The 21,773-nt window shown below is 41.0% G+C and overlaps 1 protein-coding gene across 5 annotated transcripts in view; it reads left to right on the top strand.

Moving 5' to 3' along the window:
* ZNF438 (zinc finger protein 438) overlaps positions 1-19,739 on the top strand; it is a 206,984-nt gene extending 187,245 nt beyond the window's left edge. For 4 of the 5 annotated variants that reach the window (XM_070428853.1, XM_070428835.1, XM_070428843.1 and 1 more), the window contains 2 exons: positions 15,708-17,495; positions 18,838-19,739. In XM_070428853.1, the coding sequence (XP_070284954.1) occupies positions 15,718-17,495; positions 18,838-19,453 (2,394 nt within the window). In that variant the 5' untranslated portion in view covers positions 15,708-15,717 and the 3' untranslated portion in view covers positions 19,454-19,739. Of the gene's footprint in view, positions 1-9,833; positions 9,913-15,707; positions 17,496-18,837 lie in introns of those variants that run through there. The other variant, XM_070428861.1, reaches the window with a different exon arrangement.
* Positions 19,740-21,773: the final 2,034 nt, after the last annotated feature.

The raw sequence follows: 21,773 nt of genomic DNA, 5'->3' as shown, positions 1-21,773 counted from the left end.
CTTCTTAATGTGGAAATTGGAACTTTCCAATGCAATGACCTCTGCAAAATACCACGATGCATTATTAGTATGTTATGCTGTTGACAGAAGTACAAATGGAAAACACACACGTACTTATAGGAATTTCCTTGTAAAACTAAATGGAGATGACCTGGGTGGCCTAAAAGATCTATATGGAAGTTATTTTCCTATTTTAAGATAAAATACTAGAGTTTGGAATATTCTTATTAGTAAATTTAGATTATGAGTATTTTTGTCCTTTGAAATAACCATATCTCCACTTAAAAAGCAGGCTATTAATCAGGTAACCTGCTTGAGCATGTGTCCATGTCAGTGTGGCCATTTGGCAGCAGAGTCTCTTGGAAACTCCAATTAACCATGTAAATATATTTCATAGCATCACATCTCACTTTGTCAGACCCCTGCTGCCTTTATGTCATTAGCATAAATGCAGGTGCAAATAGCATTTATGTACTTTGATAGAAAGCAGTTGGAAACATTTCACTGTGGGCACAACACTTTACGATTGTATACATCTGTTCCAATAATGTATCCAGCCCTAGTGACATGAACACAAGGATGGAAACATCTGCCCCTGAGACCACTTGCCATATAGCAGATGCTTACATCTTTATTTAGGCAGATGGTTGCTGTGATGAGTTGAGCAGGAATAAAAGCAAAGAAGTTTGACAGGGTTATTTAGAATGTTATGCAAGCCAAAAATATAGGTTAGGCATTTTATGTTTGTAAAAGCCTAATACTACTAAGAATAGAAATTAATAAATCCAGTGATGTTTTTATAGAGTAAACAGATTGTTCTTGTCTTTAAATTAATTGGCACAAAAATCCTAAAAACGTTTACTGAAATTCCAACATCCAACTTACACTAGAAACAGCCTTATGATTATTTTGGTTTTGATAAAATAATTTAAAATGACTTTGAATGCATGTTGATAATAGTTCTCTAAAAACAGTACTCTATTAAAAAAATAAAAACTATTGCAGTATTTACTATAGTACTCGGAGAATCTTATGATGATATTTCTTAAAATTGAGGGAAAAATAAAAATGTCAGTCATTGGTTTAAATATAATTTATGAGATATTTGATGAATATAAATTCAAATTATTAATATATCTGAAGCATTACATATTTATAAGCATTTTATTATTTAATCTGTAGTCTAATATTTCCCACTAGTAATATTTTAATTATAACTGACTTTTATTAGAATAAATTACCTTTATGAACTTTATTTTCAAGACTGTCCTATGGATCTGCCATATCATATTTTCAGAAGAAAACAAACATGAAAGAAACAAAAAGTTACCCAAAGCAAGACATTTCCAGATTTTATTTTCTGTTGTCATTCACATACAGCAAAATATCAGAGAATCTCAAAATACCTGGGATATTTGATTTCATCTAGTTCAGCAATTCTCAAAATTGTTTTTTGTTTCAGGACCACTTTAGAGTCTTAAAAATTATTGAGGACCCCTAAAGAACATTTGTCTATGTCAGTTATATCTATTGGTATTTACCATAATCTTACCTAATAATAGACAAACATGCAAATTGGTGTCACTCCGCTACACCCACCAGCCAATCAGAGTGACTATGCAAATTAACCCAACAAAGATGGTGGTTAATTTGCATACATAGCCACCCAGTGGCCTGGGTCCCGGGAACATCATCGGCACCCAGGTCATTCTGAGGTAGGCCCTGTGTGGGCCCTGAGCAGCCTAGGAAGGGCCTGAGCCAGAGGGCTCCTAGGCAGGGCTGAGCCTGCGATTGGAGCCAAGGGGGCCCCTACCCAAGCCTAAAGCCTCGGCCAGAGGCTTTAGGCCTGGGCCTGGGCAGAGCTGGCCATCAGAGGGAGCTGGGGGGGCCCTGCCCAGGCCCAGAGGCTTTAGGCCTGGGCATGGACGGAGCGGCGATGAGAGGGAGCTGGGGGGCCCCTGCCAGTGATTGGTGTGAACTACAGAGGAAACACCTTTTCTGACCACTCATTGGCTAAGCTCCCTGTATGCCACTGGTAATATTCTTAGTAACTTGGGTAATAAGGATCCAAAAAGGTGATCTAGGGTTTTTCCACCTCACTCCTGGAGAAAAAAGGAAGGTCCACTCTGGAGGGCTAAGAAATGTTATATCCTGCCCTAGCTGGTTTGGCTCAGTGGATAATGCCTCGGCCTGCTGACTGCAGGGTCTGGGTTCAATTCTGACCAAGGGCATGTACCTAGGTTACAGGCTTCTCCTTGGCCGGGGCCCAGGTCAAGGCTCATGCATGAGGCAGCCAATCGCAGTGTCCCTCTCACTTTGATGTTTCTCTCTGTCTTTCCCTTTCTCTTCCACATTCTCTAAAAATCAATGGAAACATATCCTCAGGTGAGGATAAAAAAAAAATAAAGAAATTTCATATCCTGTGAAAGACACATCTTGAAAATGCCTAAAGAAAGTTGTCATTTTTTCATGGTGAAGGGACTGGAGTCCGTGTTGATGAAAACACCCTGGTGGCTGCGGTGACTGGCAGTGGCTGCAGCAGCGGGGTGATGGGGCTGGTGCCTTCCCCTGATCAGCCCGGTCGCCTCCCACAAAGGCAGGCCAGACTGCGGCTTAGGCCCGCTCCCCAAGGGGAGCAGGGAGCGGGCCTAAGCCATTAGTAGGACATCCCCTGAGGGCTCCCAGTATGTGAGAGGGGGCAGGCTGGGCTGAGAGACCACCCCCCCCCCCCCCAGTGCACGAATTTCATGCACTGGGTCCCTAGTTGACATTATAAACTGAAAAATATGTATTTGTGAATTCTTTTTTAAGATAATAAATGTATGTTAAGCTCATTAAAGCTTAACATAAATAGCATTTCATGTGAGTGGCTATTTTCTAAACCAAAAAATTAATGAGAAGACTGGCATTGACTTAGGTTTTTTGCAAATATCTTTAAAGTCTGGCTTCCTTGAAAATAATTGAAGTCTCATATCTAGTCCTGCATTCAGTATGTTGTTCTATGTTGTTTATGTTGAAATATTTTGGAAAAAAACAACTTCAGAGTTGCAGGGAAGGGAGTATTTTAATAGCCTTTTCAGATAATTGTGAATATTTTTCTTTGATACTACACCAAAATGTGTTAGATAACTATAACTGTCTTCAATAGAGTTAGGTAATTCTTACAGTTTATTTGAAGCCATGTCAATGTACTTATTGTCTTCTGTTACATTTTTGTCTGTCTTACACTTGAATGAGTCTTTTACCCATCCCTATAACATAAGACATCGGTCGTTTAGAAAACATTAGTTTTCTGAGTTATGCAGATCTTCTATATATACAGCAGGTCCTTGAATAATGTCATTTCATTCAATGCCCCTTCATTATAATGTTGATGAGAAAAGAATCTATTGTAGCCTAGGCCACTGTCTGTGTGGAGTTGGCATGTTCTCCATGTGTCTGCATGGGTTTTCTCCGAGTGCTCTGGTTTCCTCCTTGTCCCAAAGATGTGCATGTGAGGTTAGTTGGCACGTCCATTGTCCCAGTCTCTGTGAGTGTGTGTGTGGAGGTGTGTGTTGGGGGAGGGGGGTGAGTGCACCCTTTGATGGAAAGGTGTCCTCCCCCAAGTTGGGTCCCACCTTGTACCCTGAGCTGCCAGGACAGGCTTCAGCCACCCAAGATTCTGAACTTGAATAAGCGGGTTGGACAAGAATTCTCTTACTTGTTTTTATTCTTTTTTTAATGTATGTATAGCTCACATTTATTTCAGTGTTTAGTATTAGAAGTGTTTGGAGTCTTTATTTAGCAGTTTGGTGATGTTTTTGTGACAAGAAATATGCCATATGAATTTAACTCTTGTTTCTATTAATTAACCTGTGATAAAATCGGTTTTGTTTTAAGTTGTTTCCCTTAAAGTTGCAGTTTCCAAGAAACTGCAGACAACATTCAGTGAGGATTTACTGTACATCATTTTACACGATATTATAAAAATCATATTGTTAATGTAACAACATTCTCATCTGAAAGATCTTTAAGTATTGGGAAGCTTCAAGCTCCTGGTGATAAACTCAAGTCTTTCAAAGTTCTAATTGCCGCTTGCTGAAATGATTTTCATCAGTGACAGTGGTTACTTGTAGTGATAACCTTCATTCATTCACTTAGGAAAAAATGTCTGTCCAATACTTAAGTCTGAATATGTTCTCTCAACATGTCTGCCAGATGTTATTTCAAGTAAAAATGGTATTTCATGAAAAAAAGCAGCAGTTCAGCTTTGAAATGCAAACAGTCGCACAAGTGCTTTTTCCTCAAGGCAGCCTCCTTGTTCCAGTGTGCAGCGCAAGTGCCCTACGAGTGTGAACCACCAGCACTCAGAATTGTAAAAAGCACGTCAGAATCACAGTTTATTAAAATTTTGTGCCACCTTTTTGTTGTTCTACTGAGAGTGTGTGGCAGTAGAGAATATGACTGCTTGAACAGTTTACTGTCCCTGCCTTAATTCAGGCTAAGGTGCTAGAGCAGTTTTACCCAATTCTCCCATTTGTCCAATCAGTGCAACACCTACAAAGGTCAACTGAGTGGAAAAGGCAATGACATACTATTGGCATGAAAAGGAATTGTTGGGACCTTCCACAGGGTGTACAAACCACACTTTGAGAAACAATGATCCAGTGTCATCCTCTCTTGTTAAAGGGAGAAACTAAGGCCAATACGGGTCTTGTTCATATTCCTTCATAGTAGATGGAAAAACCAAAGCCTCCTCTGCTCTCTTTCTTATATGTAATGCAATTTGTCTTGTTTTCTCTGAGGACCTCTCCTAAAAAAGAAACATCCCCTAGATCTAAATCATTGGCCACAGCACTGAATGGGTAGAAGTTGACACATGAGGAATTTAGAATTTCTTTCAGCATTTTTTAACTTTTTCAGTCAGTCCTAATGTTCATCAGTGACCTCAGTTTGGGAAGCAGGTAGTATGCGTTGGCCTGCAAACTGAAGAGTCCCGGGTTCAATTCCAGTTGAGGGCACATGCCCGGGTTGCAGGCTTGATCCCCAGTAGGGGGCGTGCAAGAGGCAGTCAATCAATGATTCTCTCTTATCATTGATGTTTCTATCTCTCTCTCCCTCCCCCTTCCTCTCTGAATTCAATAAAAATATAAAATAAATAAAAAAAATATCTAGGAAATTTATATTATTTCTAAAGTTATAATAGACCTTAAAGTAATTAATTTTATCTTCATTTTTTCTCATTATAAAAAAACTACTTTGTCAGTACTAGAAAGTGTTAAATTTGTTGTGTAATTGTTACTTTAAAAGAGTTCCATTTTGGTATAAGTCTGATTTGTTCACCAGAAGCTCTGTAAAAGAAGCCATTCATGTAACAAGCCTGGCTTGTAATGCCTTGGACATTGTGAAGGGAATCGCTCTGTAAATTTCATTAACTACCTTCCTAGCAACTCTTCTGTACATTCCTGTTAGAAAAAAACAAGCTCGTTCTCTCTCCTGATAGTTACACTCTCTGACTGGAAAAGGTTAGTCAAAATGATCTTTATTTTATCAACATAGAGATGAGTTATGTGGCACATACTGGAGGAGACTGACAAACAGATAAATTGCAGAACACCTTAGTAAGTTCATTGTGTTGGAGTGGAAGGAGAACAGCTTTGGTGCCAGACAGACCTGGATTCAAATCCACCTCTCACTTACCAGCCTTGTGCCCTTGCAAGAAATACTCAATTACTGCATCTATGGGCCAAGGATGTTAATATCAAGAGCTCATGGAGGATTAAGTGAGATAATAGGTTAAGCACCCAATCTGACTCTTGACAGAAGGATATTTTAGCACTTCATAACAGAATTTAAGGGTTCAGGACCTAAGGGAAAAATAGAATTTGATGAGTAGAGATGGGGAACATGTGCACTACCTTCAGTAAGTAACTTTATTCATGAAGAAATTACAGGAGATAGGGCAGTAGCTTGAAGAGAAAACAGAGCCCAAGAGCTCTTAATTGTTGTTTTGGTTTTTATTTATTTATTTTTTGTTGTCGTTCAGCAAAAACAAAGGAAAAAGCAAGACAGTACTGTTGAAAGTTAATAGTTCACTCATTTAGTAACTAACATGTTGTGTGACTGCCATGTACTAAACACTGGTCTGGGGACCGAGATCCTGGCAGTGAACAAAACAAGCCCCTGCTTTCTTAGAGTTTACATTCTAGTGGAAGGAAGACAGGTTAATATAATCTCATTATAAAGGCAAGTGCCATGAAGGACAGTTAAAGCAGAGAAAGGAAACAGCCAGTGATTGCATGGGGCTGAGCAGCTGCTTTAGATAGGTTGGTCAAGGATGGCCTCCCTAATCTGTGGAGCTCACCAATGGTGTGGGACCCCTGAGGCAGCACAAGGGGCCTGGAGAGAAGTGTGGAGTGCAGAACAGGGTTGGAAATGCTTCATTTTCTTATTCTAATATGCACTATTTTTTACACATGAAAAATATTTCAGGACTTGAGGTGGATGAGTTGTATACTTAGAGAGAGAGTGCTTTTCCCTTCTATCCCTCCACCCCAGAAAAGGTAAAGTTATTTGTGTTGTATAATTAAAGAGGAGAGTTTAGAAGTGGAAGGAAGGGATGGTGAATGAGTTCCTACCAGATGACCTCTTTTCTCCATGAGGACTTAGATCCTTCAGGCTGCTATACCAAAGTACCATAGCCTGACTGTCCAACAAACAACAGAAATTTCTCTCTCACATTTCTGGAGGCTGAAAGTCTAAGAGAAGGGTGCCAGCATGTCAGGTTCTGGTGAGAGCCCTCTTCTGGGTTGCAGACTGCTGAATTCCTGCTGTGTCCTCACATGGCAGGAAGAGGGCAAGAGAGCTCTCTGGGGACCTTTTATAAGGACACTAATCCCAGTCATGAGGGCTCCATCCTCATGACCTAATTACCTTCCAAAGGAGCCACATCCTCATACCATTACACTGGGAATTTTGGATTCAACATATGAATTTGGGGGTTCGGGGCGGGGGGACACAAACTTTCAGTCCATTGCAAGGTTAATGCCCAAAATTGTTGGCAAGAGAGAAGAGAACTCTGGGGGAAAGGTGGAGGAGGGAGAGTGCTTCAGAAAAGCAATGGGAGAGACCTAAGCCAGCCCCAGTGACAAACTGAAGGGAGTCTGTAGGGATGAGATACAGATGATAGCATAGGTCTGCAGTTTGAAACTGAAACCTTAAATGTACAAGTTGTCCAGTGTTCACAGTGGTTGGCTTTCTCTCGCACCAGCAGTGGGGGTGGAGGGCAGTGTGGCCAGTTGGGGTAGGTGTGTAGGAAGACAGCAGTGGGGTGAGCTCGTGGTATGCTTGCTGGGAGTGTCCGTGGGTTGTCAGCCACGAAGCCCACTCCAGAACCAGGAATACCTACCTAAGTACACACACATCCAAATGTGAAGAGCCCCAAGGAAAAGAGAACGTAGGTGGATTGTGTAATCCCTCCATCTCTTCAAAGAAAATGGAGAGTTAACTCTTACATATTCCTAACCTGTAGATGAGAGTAAACATTTCCTTCCACCAGGTTTTGTAGTTGTCATGCAAAGAACAATAAAGATATTGGAGGAGAAGCTGGGAAGAATTTTATAAAAGGACTCCTAAGTAGTCCCACAGCTTTTAAACTCAGTGACTTCGCTCTTTGTTGTCACTCATGTCAGCATCTGACTGCATTAGCTGTACCTCCAAACCTGTATATGCTAATTCACTCACATAGAGCAGATCTGCTCAGCTCCCCAGAGGTAACTACTGCAAGTCCAGTTACCTTAGTTCCAGTCAGTGCCTGGGGATTCATTTGCTTTTTTTTATTGTTGTTTACTTTCTTCAAAGTCTCAGTATTGTAGGTGTTCTCTCTATGTTAAGGTAAGGTGTGCCTTGATTAAAGAAATATGCCCTGACCGGTTTGGCTCAGTGGATAGAGTGTCAGCCTGGGGACTGAAGGGTCCCAGGTTCGATTCTGGTCAGGGGCATGTACCCAGTGGGGGGTGTGCAGGAGGCAGCTGATCGGTGTTTCTCTCATTGATGTTTCTGCCTCTCTATCCCTCTCCCTTCCTCTCTATAAAAAATCAATAATATATATATATTTTTAAAAATAGAAAAAGAAAAGAAATAAGCAAAAGGGACCTGGAGAGTATTATGCTAAGTGAAATAAGCCAGTCAGAGAAAGACAAGTATCACATCATCTCACTCATATGTGGAATCTAATGAACAAAATAAAAATAAACTAACACAGTAGATCCAGAGACATAGAAGCATGGCAAAAATTGAAGAATCTCAGAGGAGGGAGGAGGAAGGGCAGAAGAGATTAACCACAGAATTTATATGAATATATGCTTAGCCCAGGGACACAGACAATAGTGCATGAAGGCGTGGGAGGGAGCGGGAGCAGGGTGGAGGGAGCCAATAGTGGGGGGGGGGGGGGGGGAGGGACATCTGTAATACTTTCAATAATAAAGATAAATTTTTAAAAATAAATAATAGTAAAAAAAAAAAAAAAGTACCAAGCAGGAGTTTTAGGGACTAATTATAGACTTAAAGGAATATATGGTCCTGTGCATTGGTACTTATAAATCATGAACTATTTGACAAAAAAAGCTGACGCATAGAAAAACTTACAGCAAAGAAAAAGGAAAAAGTTATAAATCACTGTGAGTTGCAGATAAATCAGAAGTGAAAATAAAACATGTAAACGTATACTATAAAGCAGAGGAACAATTCCATTTCCCCTCCTTACTAGTAAATGCCATTCTGTACATATAAAGTAATCTCTTCTGGCCACTGACTTGTTCCCAGGTGTGACTGACAGGTAAGCATCTTCTCACATCATCCAGACCTTATGGAGCATGTGTCTAAACTGCCTTTATCTAGTCCTTTTCCCCATTGATTTGCGGGGAATAGACTTGGAGAGTGTCAAACTGTAGCTTTTGGCAAAGCTGTATAAATGGCATGCCTATATTATCTAATCTCCCCTTTACTCCTTTCCTGTTAATAATAACCAAGTTATTAATGTTATTAATACTTTTTGGCAAGAGGAAGTGGAAAATTAATGTCTGCTGAGCATCTCATGTGTGCTAAGCACTACCCTGGCACCTTCATGGAGCCTTTTTTCTTTTATTGTCTAAAGTTTCATGGGGCCTCTTTTTCGTTTAATCCTGATAGACCTTTGTAGCCAGAAACTATTAGTATGCCCATTTAGTAATTGAGGACACAGGCTCAGAGAGTAACTTTCACAAGCCACAAGACAGAACCAGGAGTTGAAACCACCTCTGTATAAACCCCAAAACCCATGATCTTTCCACTAGAGACAATTGTAGTGGCCATAACCATGTGTAATAGCTTACAGTCTGCATGTAGAGGTGGAAAGTGCCTTTTGAGTCAAACAGGCCAAGGCTTGAGTTCCAGCTTTGAAATCTTTATCTGTACATGTAGCAGTAATTCCCACTTTAGGTTATTGTGGGGATGAAATGATAATGCATGTAAAGTATTTGCACAGTACCTGATACAAAATATTCCTTATCATTAGAATAATGTTTAAGAAACAGTATTGGTAAGTGCCAGGAAATTCAGAAGCTCTGGGGCTCAGAAAATGAGAGTTCTTTTTTCTGCTAAGCTAGGCTATGAATTAACTGTTTAGCAAGGCAGCTCTCAAAGGCCTGTGCTGAATGGAAGATGTTTGGACATCAGGTGTTCTTACAGGAGGGAAGGAGAAGGAGTCGGGTAAGAGCATAGTTCAGCAAGCAGGGCATGTGCCAAGGAGAATGGAGAAAACTAGGTTCGGGATACAAGATATCTAACTGGGAATGTGCTTATTTCCTTTGTAGAGTGTCAGATTTCCTGAAATTTGGGTCCTGGATATAAGGACTCTAGGAGGTCTTAGCGCTACGGATATGTGGAGTAGAAGTGGTATGTATTTGGCATCCTGGGTCTTTAGAAGCAAAATAATACTTGTGCCGGCATGTTTTACAGTGCACTCTACAGTCAGTGCTCAGTAGCCTCCTGTTGACTCTTGCTGCGGAGCCCAGACAGTGCCTTTGCAGGGGTAAGGGGCGGGGCGGGGAGGGGGGGGTAAAGAGGGGGCAACAGCCAAATGTGTTTTTCAATAAAATTAAGCTGAGCTCCCCTATGTTATGAGGCATTTCTTTTATCTCAAATGTCTCCAGGGTTTTACCATATTTGTTTTAACCAAAGTCCATCCTGGGAACAGTTTGAACCCCAACTGGAATTTGTTATTTGAAAGCCAAGTGGGAGGGAAAAAAAGAGATGCCAACAAATGAATTGAAAATAGGGTTTTTCAGTTTAACAAAGTTAAAGCCTAAACAACACCTAAAAGTTTGGCTCTTTAAGTAGCTAACACTTGGCAGTACTTTTGTTCTGCTCCTGGATCATGGAGCCTGTTTCAAGAGCAGGGACACCCCTCTCTTTCTGTGCCTGCTCCCTACTCCATGCATAGCATAGGCCTGTGGCCCTAACACATGGAATCATGGAGTTGTGCCCACACCGACAAAGGGGCAAGCAGGAACAACTTTGTTCAGAAGCAACAAAGGAGGCTTTGGTTCTGCCCATGGAAATCAGGAAGTGAGTTGTTTGCAGCTATCTAGATTCTAGAGCAGCGGTTCTCAACCTGTGGGTCACGACCCCTTTGGCGGTCGAACAACCCTTTCACAGGGGTCGCCTAAGACCATCCTGCATATCAGATATTTACATTACTATTCATAACAGTAGCAACATTACAGTTATGAAGTAGCAATGAAAATAATTTTATGGTTGGGTCACAACATGAGGAACTGTATTTAAAGGGCCAGAAGGTTGAGAACCACTGTTCTAGAGAGTTGCCTGCCCCAGGAACTGGTCTGTTAATATTATCTGTGCCAGCTGCGTTGTGGCAGTTGGATTAAGCTGGTTCAGATGTTGGCGCTTAGTACTGCTGAGCCCTCACTCTTCCCTCTGTTGCCTCTACCATGCAGCCCATCTCCATTAGGTCAAATTCTTTGGAAGCAATGAGGGAAAGGAGGAGGACACACAGTGTATTTTCCCAAACAAATATCTGACAACCATACTGGATTTGTCAGACTCCTATGGACAATAAGTGGCAAATTCAACTTTAAAAATCTGCTTTTACCTTAAGAAATGATTAACGTTTCATAAGTTCTCTCTAATGAGTGGGCTTTGAGAAAGAATCATTTAAAAGTGATTGAAGTTTTGGGATCTGACAGTCCGTTTTTATATCAAAAAAATTTTTTTCCTAAATGTTCAGAGATAATGTTATATTTTGGAGTTAATTAAGGCAACTTCTATGTAATTTTTCTCCTTTTAAGAGGAGAATGAAGGGGAGGAAGGTTATTGCTTCAAATTGGAATGGGACAGATCTGGTTGTGTGAACTTTGGCACATTATTTAACTTCCTCAAGACTTATTTTTCTTAATCTATAAAAGGGGAACAATAAAATTTATTTGCAAGGTTTACTTGAGGGATCAATTAAAAGACCTAGCACAGATTCTAGACCAGGGGTGGGCAAACTTTTTGACTCGAGGGCCACAATGGGTTCTTAAACTGGACCGGAGGGCCAGAACAAAAGCATGGATGGAGTGTTTGTGTGAACTAATATAAATTCAAAGTAAACATCATTACGTAAAAGGGTACGGTCTTTTTTTTTTTTTAGTTTTATTCATTTCAAACGGCCAGATCCGGCCCGCGGGCCGTAGTTTGCCCACGGCTGTTCTAAACCATAATAAGGACTCAATATCTATTAGTTGACTTTTAAATCCACAGTTAGGTCAGTTTCTGTAAATGTCACTTTTCAAAATAGTTATTTTTAATATGCTTAACATATTATAAAACAGCCCACATTTAGAATCCTAATATTAAGGATTCATGTTGTAAAATTGTGCAAAATTAATTTTACTGAGTGAGCCTTTTATGTTTTCAGTTAATAAAAGTCCATGTTTAGAGCCTGAGAGTCCTGTGAGTCTCTTAAACTGTGTTATGGGTAATTTTGCAGGATTTCCAGAAATTATGAATGTCAGTGGGAATTTCTACCTCTCGTTATTTAGAGCACAGCTCGATGAGATCTGTAATTAGTAGGTAACAGGTGAGGGTATTTTGGTCACCATCTGTGAAAGGTCTTGAAAGTGGGTAATGGAGTAAACCACTCTTGTAGCTACATTGCAAAGAAAGACTGCCTACAGTCATGGAATCTTAGAATTTTAAAATTTTAAAACTTACAGCTACTTTCAACTTCTCTAAAAACTCCTGTTCAAACTACTTTAAAAATAAAAAAAAACAGTCTGTAGTATTGTAGTGTAACTGACTTTTATTGAAAATTGCTTTGTTTTATCCTAAAGAACCAAATGTTTGGAGGAACAGCTCTAATTGTCCTTGGTAGTGCTTACCTTTTGGGGGTAATTATGCACTGTCAGATGTTAGATCAGTTTTCTTATCACTAGCAATTCTTATGATTAAGCAGACAAGGAAAAAAAAAATGAGCTACTCTTGTCTGTAATCTAGACAGTCATTTATTCACACTTACCCATATGAATATCCTACAACAGTGATTTTCAACCTTTTTCATCCCATGGCACACACAAACGAAATACTAAAATTCTGCGGCACACCAAAAAATATATTTTTTTGCCAATCTGATAAAAAATAGGTATAATTTTTATTCATTCACACTGGATGGCTATTTTGTGTTGTCTGTTGTCATTTTTTTTTTTTATTTGACAATCTAGGGGAAAAGAGGTCAATGCCCCAGACTAAATAGGCAGGTATTGTTGCATGTTTGAAAAATTCTTGTGGCACACTAGTTGAAAAGTACTGTCCTAAAAGATACCCTTTTGAAAAACAGATTCAAATAGGGAAACTTTCATTTTCCTTTCATTCATTCAACAAATATTTAAGCACCTTCTGTATGCCAGACATAGAGAGCATTCAAGGAAAATAAGCACCTGCCTCATCCTGACCTCTTAGCTCCCCACAGCCCCAACCTCAAAGGCCACCATAATATTAGTTTATTTTGTTTCTTTTCAGAAATATCCTGTGCATATACAGGAATATATTTGTGTGTATCTCACTATATTTTTAAATTCAAGCTATAGCATACGATAAATCTCACATCTTAGAGTATAGTCCATATCAGTCTAACTCATTTTCTTTTTCCTGCTGCATGGTATTACACTGTATGGTTGGATGATCATTCTGTTAGTACCCTTTGCTAGACATTTATCTAACTCCTAAGGGGTTTTCCATTTGTTTTTCTTCTGTTTTTGTGGCCTTGTCCTCCTTCTCTTGCCTTGCATGTCTTCTAATGCATCAGTTTCACTCCCTATCACTTCATCCTAATGATTCTGGGAGATGAGACTCAGCACACTCATGGAGACCCTCACCCTTGTATGTGCTTCCTACAGTTCCAGGTAAACTTGAGTAAGTTAAATTTACCCAATAGGCCCTTATCTTTTTACCCCACAGATTCCTTGTGATTAGCTTATGGTCATTGATCATGAAGCCAGCTGATAAACTTGTCTACCCCAGTATCCACTTCTTTAAATGGCAGGTAACTTGAGCAGTCAAGTGAGGTGATATCGCTTATGCTTTGATGTATTATTGTCACATATTATTTCAAGAGGATTTATGACTGAGGACAAAGTAGCCTTTCTTCCAGCTCTTCTTGCTGTAAATATTTTGTGCTCAATCAATTAAGAGTATGAACTAGAGCCCCAGCCGGTGTGTGCGTGGTGGTTAGACTATCATCCTGTGCACTGAAGGGTTGCGGGTGTGATTCCTGGTCAGGGCACATTACCAGATTGTAGGTTCGATATCTGGTCGTGGTGCGTGGGTGAGGCAACGGACTGATATTTCTCTCTCTCCCTTTCTTGAATCAATGAAGAAACATTTCCTGGGGTGAGGATTTTTTTTAAAAAAAGAGTATAAACTAGATATAAGTGACCCAATGTTTTCTCTTCCTTCCTCACCCCGGATCTGTTCTGTAGACCATTATTATTGTTAATGCAGTTATTTAACCAAAAGCTATCAATAATTTTAAGCTTTCTGCAAAGCCTCACAATTCAAATTTAATATATTTATTTACAACTTCAGTACTTCTTCCAAAAAGATGAGATAAGCTTAAAATGAAAGACATTTAACTTTAAAGGCTATGAAAATAAATTTACAAAATAAATAACTTATAGAGGAAGAAGGTGCAAATGTAGCACCTCCATTTAGGTGACTGTTGCCAGGTGGTTGACCAAGAACTTTACCCATGACTTTGTGGTAGCAAAGCTAAATAGGAAAACAACAGATTATATAATTATCCTGTGTCAGTTTTCCAGACCATAGCACTCGTGATTTTCCTTCTTATTCTAATGCAAGCTACCATTTGAAATATGTTTTTAACATACTCTGTCTTCCCCAAACAGTGATTACTTTCTAAAATAAGTTGGTCAGTATACATTTCTTATTCCTATTATGGTACAATATGTTTATGCATTCTACTATTTTTTTAAATTTGAAAGTATAAACTTCAAAACATGTTATGCTCCAAAGGTTTTAGAAAAGGGATTATGGGCCTTTAATAGCCAACCACTAGAATAATGTAGGTACCCAGTGAGTTGGAGTGAAATGTGCCTAAAATGAGGTACTTAGAAATGGGAAACTTCTCTGCAGCCAGGCCTTACTACCTGGAGGCTTCAGGAATAAAATAGGTAATATAATACTTAGAAGCAGTGCATCAAAATGTTTCCGGAATTGTTTTCTTAGAGTAGCTGTAATTGGTCTCTAATCATAATAAAGCCAGGGAGTGTGGGTGCTACTCTGTCAGGGCCCTAGGAGGTGCTTTTGTGTGATTTTGTGTGTTTTTGATGTTGTCCTATCTCTTTACCTATCACTTTGTATCATTTTCTTTTCCCTCAACATTTTTTAAGGTGTCGCATCAACTTTTTTAATACTGGCGATTTAATTGCAAAAGCACACGTAAACAATTTGGAAGGTGTGAGAAAGAATTCACGAGTCACACGGGGAAACAGCAACAAAGCTGGCATTCAGTCTGAATGCGTTCGCTGTGCAACACAATCACACTACCAAGGGGTCAAATGGTGTGTCCTGAAATTGAGTGAAAAAATGAGTGCTACAAGAAACATTTGTTTCATACTGAAGATACAGAGGAAAATATCAAGATGAATTAAATATCAGCTTTACCCTCGCAAAGCTTAACTTTTATAGGGACAACCAGACATGTATATAAAATAAGTAAAATACACAGCAGAACAGACCAGAGGGAAGACCAGTAGCAGGACTGCAGCTCAGATCAGGACAGGAGCTGGGTTTGCACTGGCCTGTAAAGACGAATCAGAATTAGGTTAATGGACAGGATGGACTCAGTGGAGTAAAGATGAGCAGGACAGAGCCCTAGCTCTCAAGAAGCTCTGTTTAGTAATAGAGACACATAAACAGATAGATTATTATGAAAAGTGGCAAATGTTGTAATAGGGGCTGTGGACCCAGAGAGGAGAATAATAGTTGATCGTTGGGAAGGTGGGCAGGAGTTGACCTTTAGGCCGGATGCTGAAGAATGCGGGCGCTTGCTCAGAAGAGTAGGGGTGGTCTAGGAAAGCCTTAAGGCAGAGGAATTGATAAGATACTTACTTGCACTCTCAACAACAGGACAGTTATACAAGGTGACTTTTTGCATTGTAATGTCATTGCAGGTGATCAGTCATGCCTTCTGGAACAATACAGAGTGGAAAAGGTTTGCAAACCAAGAGTCAGTTTAGGACCATTGCACCGAAAATTGTGTCCAAAGTCCTAACTTCCAGAGTGCTGCCGGGCCCTTCGCCATCACTCTCTGATCAGGTGAACCCAGGCCCCCCCACCAGCTCTACCCCACTGGGGCTGCCTGCCCAGAATTATGCTCTGATGCAGGTTGCTGGCCAGAAGGGGACATTTTCTCTCGTGGCGTTGCCTCCGGTTGCCTCAATTCAGCCAGTCCAGAAACCCAGACTGCCCCTGCCTGAAAACCTTAAACTGCCGATTCCTCGATACCAACCCCCAAGAAATAACAAAGGATCAACAAAGAGCCCCATTTCGAGCTTCTCTGAACGTGGCTGTAGCAAACCTCCTGCCCGAACCCAAGCGTCTCCTTCCCCACCTGGCTGTCCTGAGCCCCTGCCCCAGCCCAGTCCGTCCGAGCCAGTGCTGCCACCGGACCAGGCCCCAGCCAGCGTCAGCCCGGCTGCTCTGACCAGCGGAGGTGGCCCCGGAGACTCTCGACCTCCAGTGACCAGTGACTGTGGAGACCCGAACCTTCCTGACACCCCAACATCATCCGCACCAGAGGAGCCCTCTGCCAGGCAGGGCTTCGTGAAGATTTCAGGGAAAGAAATGTTTGCAAGCAAAGAACCATCCAGTAAACCTGCTGCTGTCGCCAGTGAAAAACATAAAGAACAAGTTGACCTTGCAGAAGGCACAGTCAGGTTATCGACAGCCATGTGGGGTGGTTCGCTCCAGTGGGTCCCCTCAGTCCCCAAAGGTAAACTGCCAGTCTTACCCCCCGTAAGTATGAAAACAACAGAGGTTTATAAACGTGAGTCCGATGTTAACATTGTAGACTCTTCTTTGCCTGGGCTCAGGGTGCACTGGGATAAGACATCCACCACCACCGAAGGCTTTGATGCAGCCACCAAAATGGCCAATAAGGTACCTGGTCCACAGGTGTCAAAGCAGAGTCTCTGTAAAAGTGCCCTTTGTCCAGCTACCAAACTGGATCTCAACCACAAAACAAAACTGAATGGCGGGGCAACAAAGAGAAAAGGAAGAAAACTAAAGGTACCAGATGAAATCTTGTCATTTCAGGGGAAAAGGAGGAAATGTAAAAGAATAAAAAATGATTCCCAACAATCCAGAGACCAAAAACCTGGGGCTTTGAAAAAATATCGTAGCATTATGCCTAAACCTGTCATTGTCATGCCCGCTGTGGCTCCCTTGGGTTCTCCTGTGGCTATATTACCTTCCCAAAGGCCCAGCAGCCTAGGACAGGACAGTTTGTTAAATAATTCGCTCACTCCTAAACATCTCGGCTGTAAGCAGGACGACAGCCCTTCCCCTAAGCCCAGCTCTGCATTCAGAAATGGATTCTCTGGCATTAAGAAGCCTTGGCACAGATGTCCTGTCTGTAACCACCACTTCCAGTTCAAGCAGCACCTTCGAGACCACATGAATACCCACACTAACAGACGGCCTTACAGTTGTCGAATTTGTCGCAAGGCATACGTGCGTCCCGGCAGCCTGAGCGCACACGTGAAACTTCATCACGGCGAGAACCGGCTGAAGAAACTTGTGTGCTGTGAATTTTGTGCAAAAGTGTTTGGTCATGTCAGAATCTATTTCGGCCATCTGAGAGAAGTGCATAGGGTTGTCATCAGCACCGAGCCCTCCCCCAGCGAACTGCAGCCAGGGGACCTGCCAAAGAACAGGGACAGGGATGCAAATGTGCAGAGGTGAGTGCTAATAGAATGAAAATCTGGCAAGAAAGTCTGTTTGGATTTGGGGAGCAGGTTAAGATTTCATATTCAGAAAGATAAGTTCATAAAAACATCTCTCAGATTAAGATTTTATGAGGCTAGTTCTATGAAGAATAATCTCATTTCTTGTTGGTTTCTGATCACTCATGATTTATAATGATGGTAACCCTGGTAAGCCAGGCCACAGATTCCTGTTTGAGGTATGATGGAGACAATCAGGTGACAGACATTTTTTAACATTTCCTTTTAAAAAAATTTATTTCAGAGAACGAGACAGAGAAACATTGATGTGAGAAACATTAATTGGTTGCCTCCCATAGTGGGGATCACCCTGACTGGGGATTGAACCCACAACCTGGGTATATGTCCCAACTGGGAATTGAACTGGCCACCTTTTGATGTATGGGGTGATGCTCCCACCAACTGAGCCACACCAGCCAGGATATAACAGATTATTTTTGTATCTGACATATGAAATATTAAATATTGTGTATAGTTCCTGGTATTCTTTACAAGTAATTTCTCCAAAATGGTGTTCACAGAATTTACATCTGAACAGCATCAATTGCCTCTTAACATCACATAACCCGTGGTGGCACCTCAGTGTGACCAGACCCTAAAGTGTCCAGACCTTTAACCCTCTACTTTTGTCCTATTTTTCCCTTCAGGCCAGATTAACTTTCTCCTGTGTCATTCCCATCTTCAGGTACTGCTCCTTAGCATTATAAACAAACAAGCTAAGTCATTCATAAGCCTGGCAGTCAGGGCTTTCTAAGAGCATTAAGTAAACCAGAGAAATGCTCTTATTTTGTCCACTGTCCACTATGACAGAGAACTGAATCCTCATTGGCCCCTTGGAAAGTAAACATTTTCCCACACTAGATTTTCTGCCCCTTGTATTGTTTTCCTGTAGTCCATTTTGATTTTTAGGTAAAATGTCCAAACAGTATTGGGTGTTCAAGGTGAGAGACGGCAGCGGTGGGTGGTGTGGGACAGTTACTGTCAACCAGACGCAGCATGTTCCTGGAGAGCCTCACTTGCTACCGCCTGACTCTCACATTGGTGACACCCGTTCCTGTGGTCACCAAGGACTAGTTAGCTCCCCTTGGGAAGGAGTGTGTGGCCCCAAGCAGGAGCAGCAGTTGGGGTTCTGCAGCCTCTGCTGAAGGCCTTCCCATGCTCTCTCTGTCTTCCCACCTTTTGCGCTTCTCATCAGTGGGAGTGTTTTAGAACTTTGATGACTAAGAACTTAAAAGAGGAAAAGTTCCAATTCTGTTTTTCTATGCAATTTTATATTGACTATTTCCCTCTTTTTCAGAGAAAACAAATCAAGCCTCGACGAAGACCTTCTCCTAAACCAGGCAGACGAAGTCAAATTACAAATCAAATGTGGCCGCTGTCAGATCACTGCCCAGTCCTTTGCTGAAATAAAGTTTCATTTACTTTATGTTCATGGAGAGGAAATTCAGGGCAGGCTGCAAGAGGAGATCTCCCCAGGAAGCCAAGCAGCTGGCGAAGAACTGGCTCAACATGCTGCTCCTTCCTGGAAACAGCATCCCGAAAGAAGAAAGCTGCCACAGCACCGTCCCTCTGACGAGGAGGTGCATGCAGTTCCTACAATGACAGGGCAACCCTACCTGCATCAGCAGAATGACAAGGAAATGCTCACAAAACATGAAGGAGCCCAGCTGAGACCCAGCAAGCCAGGAGAAGTCCCCCAGGGCCCTGCGAGTCCCAGCCCACACTCAGTTCTCCTTCAGTCCCCTTCCGGCTTTCACTGCATCCTTTGTGCACAGACGCTTAGAAGGAAAGAAGAACTCCTCCTGCACTGGGAACAAGGGCACAATTGTGAGGACCCTCCAATGCTCTGGAGGATTCTACATGCACTCTCTAACCGGGGAGTGTCCGAACTTCCCAGCAAAACTGAAACATGAAAGACTGGGGCCAGAGAGGTTAAACAGAGTTTTGTATCACCTTTCTCTCAAAATTCTTGTTTTATGGTGGTGCTTAATTATAAAAATCAAACAAGTTAGGATTAGCATTAATAAGTGGGAGTGATTTTGTACATAATTTCATTTTCTTATGAAATATATACCCTTGATGCATATATTCTAACCTTATGCAGTTTTATTTTTAAATTCTGTGCACTAAATGTTAATGTCTTAGACTTTATTTCAGAATAAATAAAAAGATCAAAATTTGGAGATTGAAATTTAAAGGATTTTAGGCTGTTCTTTAAATATAGTTTTCAGTAAAAACGTGTGTTTGAGTGTGTGTTATGTGTCCTTTTGTTCAAATGTTTTCTATTTAAGTAGGTCCACAAATGTGAAAATTTCCAGATGACAAAATTATTTCCATCTCAACCATATTGCTATTTATCAAATTTTCTTGTTTATTTGAAAATATTATAGAGCAATGCATTTAATAAGATTCTCATCTTACAATTTAAAATTCATATTTTCAGGACTCATCTTTTTTAAAATTCTATTTTCCTAAAGGCACATTGCCTTGAAGATGAGATGTTGGTAAGTTTTATAGCTGTAGTGTTTTATATCAAAGTAATCAAAAAAATGTTAGTACTTTGGTTAAATCACTGTTTTCATAAAAAGTCATTTTTTAGGCCAGAAAATTTACAACCTGGAAAGCGAACTAGATAGTTCAGTCCAGATGTCTAGGTATCTCAGCTGCTTTCCCTCCCTCCTAAGTAACTTCAGAGAATTGTCACTAAATGATCAATTTTAAACACAACTGTGCCATTCAAGCCCGGGTTCTCTTTAAAAGTCAAGAGTAAATGATTGCCTCTTAAATTCCTGGGAAATTACCTCAAATCAGAAAAGTTGCCATTTGAAGTTTCTGGCCATGCTGGCTGCAAAATTATTTTCTTGAAATGGGGGAGTTAAGCCCTCATCCTACTAATATTCCAGCCTTTAGATGAAAGCACTGTGCATGCGGCCAGCCCTCTGCCTGAAGCTTGGCCCAGGCATCAGCATCACATTTTTCCCTCCTAAAGGAAGATTTTGAAACAGAGGAAGAACTAAGTTCTAATTGATAAGCTAGTGGGTCTTAAGTCATTTTTTTAATGCCTAATTTTAAAAGCAAGTGTCCATAGACACACTTTGGCCCAAATACTATGAAAAGGGAAATTCAGTCATTCATGTTTTGCAAATAGTTTTATAAATTTGAGGATAAGAGGGTAGGAATGGAAATCTCTGAAAAAATAATACTGTGGTTTATCAACCGATTACACTCTACACAGTTTCAGAGAGATAATATTAGACCTCCACTTTTTGATATTTTTAGAACTGTGTTATTCATGAAACAGCTTTACCATTTAGTATATTACCTAGTTTGTTTGGTCTTAAAGACACTAAAAAGTGAGATCTACCTAGAATACTGTTTGAATTGAAACTGTAAAATAATTCATAGACTACTCAGTCCTCAGATACTAAGCAATATTTCCGAAATACCAGTTGGCCAAGGGCTGAGGAGTGGGTCTGGAGAATATATGGAGGTGAAGGTGTGGGGGCTAAAGGAAAATCTGAAGTTGCCAAGGTCATAGAGATGCCTGCCTGGCCATTTTTTATCTACATATTCTTACAGCAAGGCCAGACAGTGAGGCCATAGACCACCTTTGGAAAGAAGTAGTGAGTTAGGAATGCAACAGAGAACAGAAGTCGGGAGATGTGATTGGCTCATGGTTAAGTGCTCTGCCTGGATCCCCTTCTCAATTGGGCACTGATCTATGGGGGAGGGGAGAGGGGTGGCTCTTTGTAAGAAAGCTCTTTGTAAGAGAGAAGGAAACTTGCAATGCAGAGGGGCCTCAATGCCTGTGTGTATGCATTCATTCAGAATAAAATGTTTGTTATAGTTCTCAGCTTCTAGAAGCACTCCCCTGTGTTACAATGGGAACAGCCCCAGTGCCAACTAAGATAAGGAGTTATCAGTAGCACTGCTTAACTGAGAGTGCTGGTAGGGGGTAAGAAGACAAGAGGGAGTAATTCAGCTAAAGTAACTTTGGGAAGCCAGTGAGTATTCATTGATACGCCTTCCTTGGGTGTAGGCGTGTTGTTGGTGCAGTCCTAACCTGCATCCTGAACCCAAAGGAAGTGAGGTGTAGAAGTGCCGTGTGACCTTGAGAGTCACCTTCCTAATGCTCCAGTCCCTTGTCTGTGAAGTGAGTGTGATGAGCCTACCTCAAGGCATTGTTGCGAAGCGTAATTCAAGACAAATGAAATGACTGCCACAGGTGAGCCA

The sequence above is a fragment of the Myotis yumanensis genome, unplaced genomic scaffold (genome assembly GCF_028538775.1).
Source record: "Myotis yumanensis isolate MYYU_CA2020_CCGP unplaced genomic scaffold, mMyoYum1.0.hap1 SCAF_1, whole genome shotgun sequence".
NCBI classification, from domain to species: domain Eukaryota; kingdom Metazoa; phylum Chordata; class Mammalia; order Chiroptera; family Vespertilionidae; genus Myotis; species Myotis yumanensis.
The sequence above is the reverse complement of the archived record's forward strand: the minus strand, read 5'-3'. Positions and strand labels throughout refer to the sequence as shown.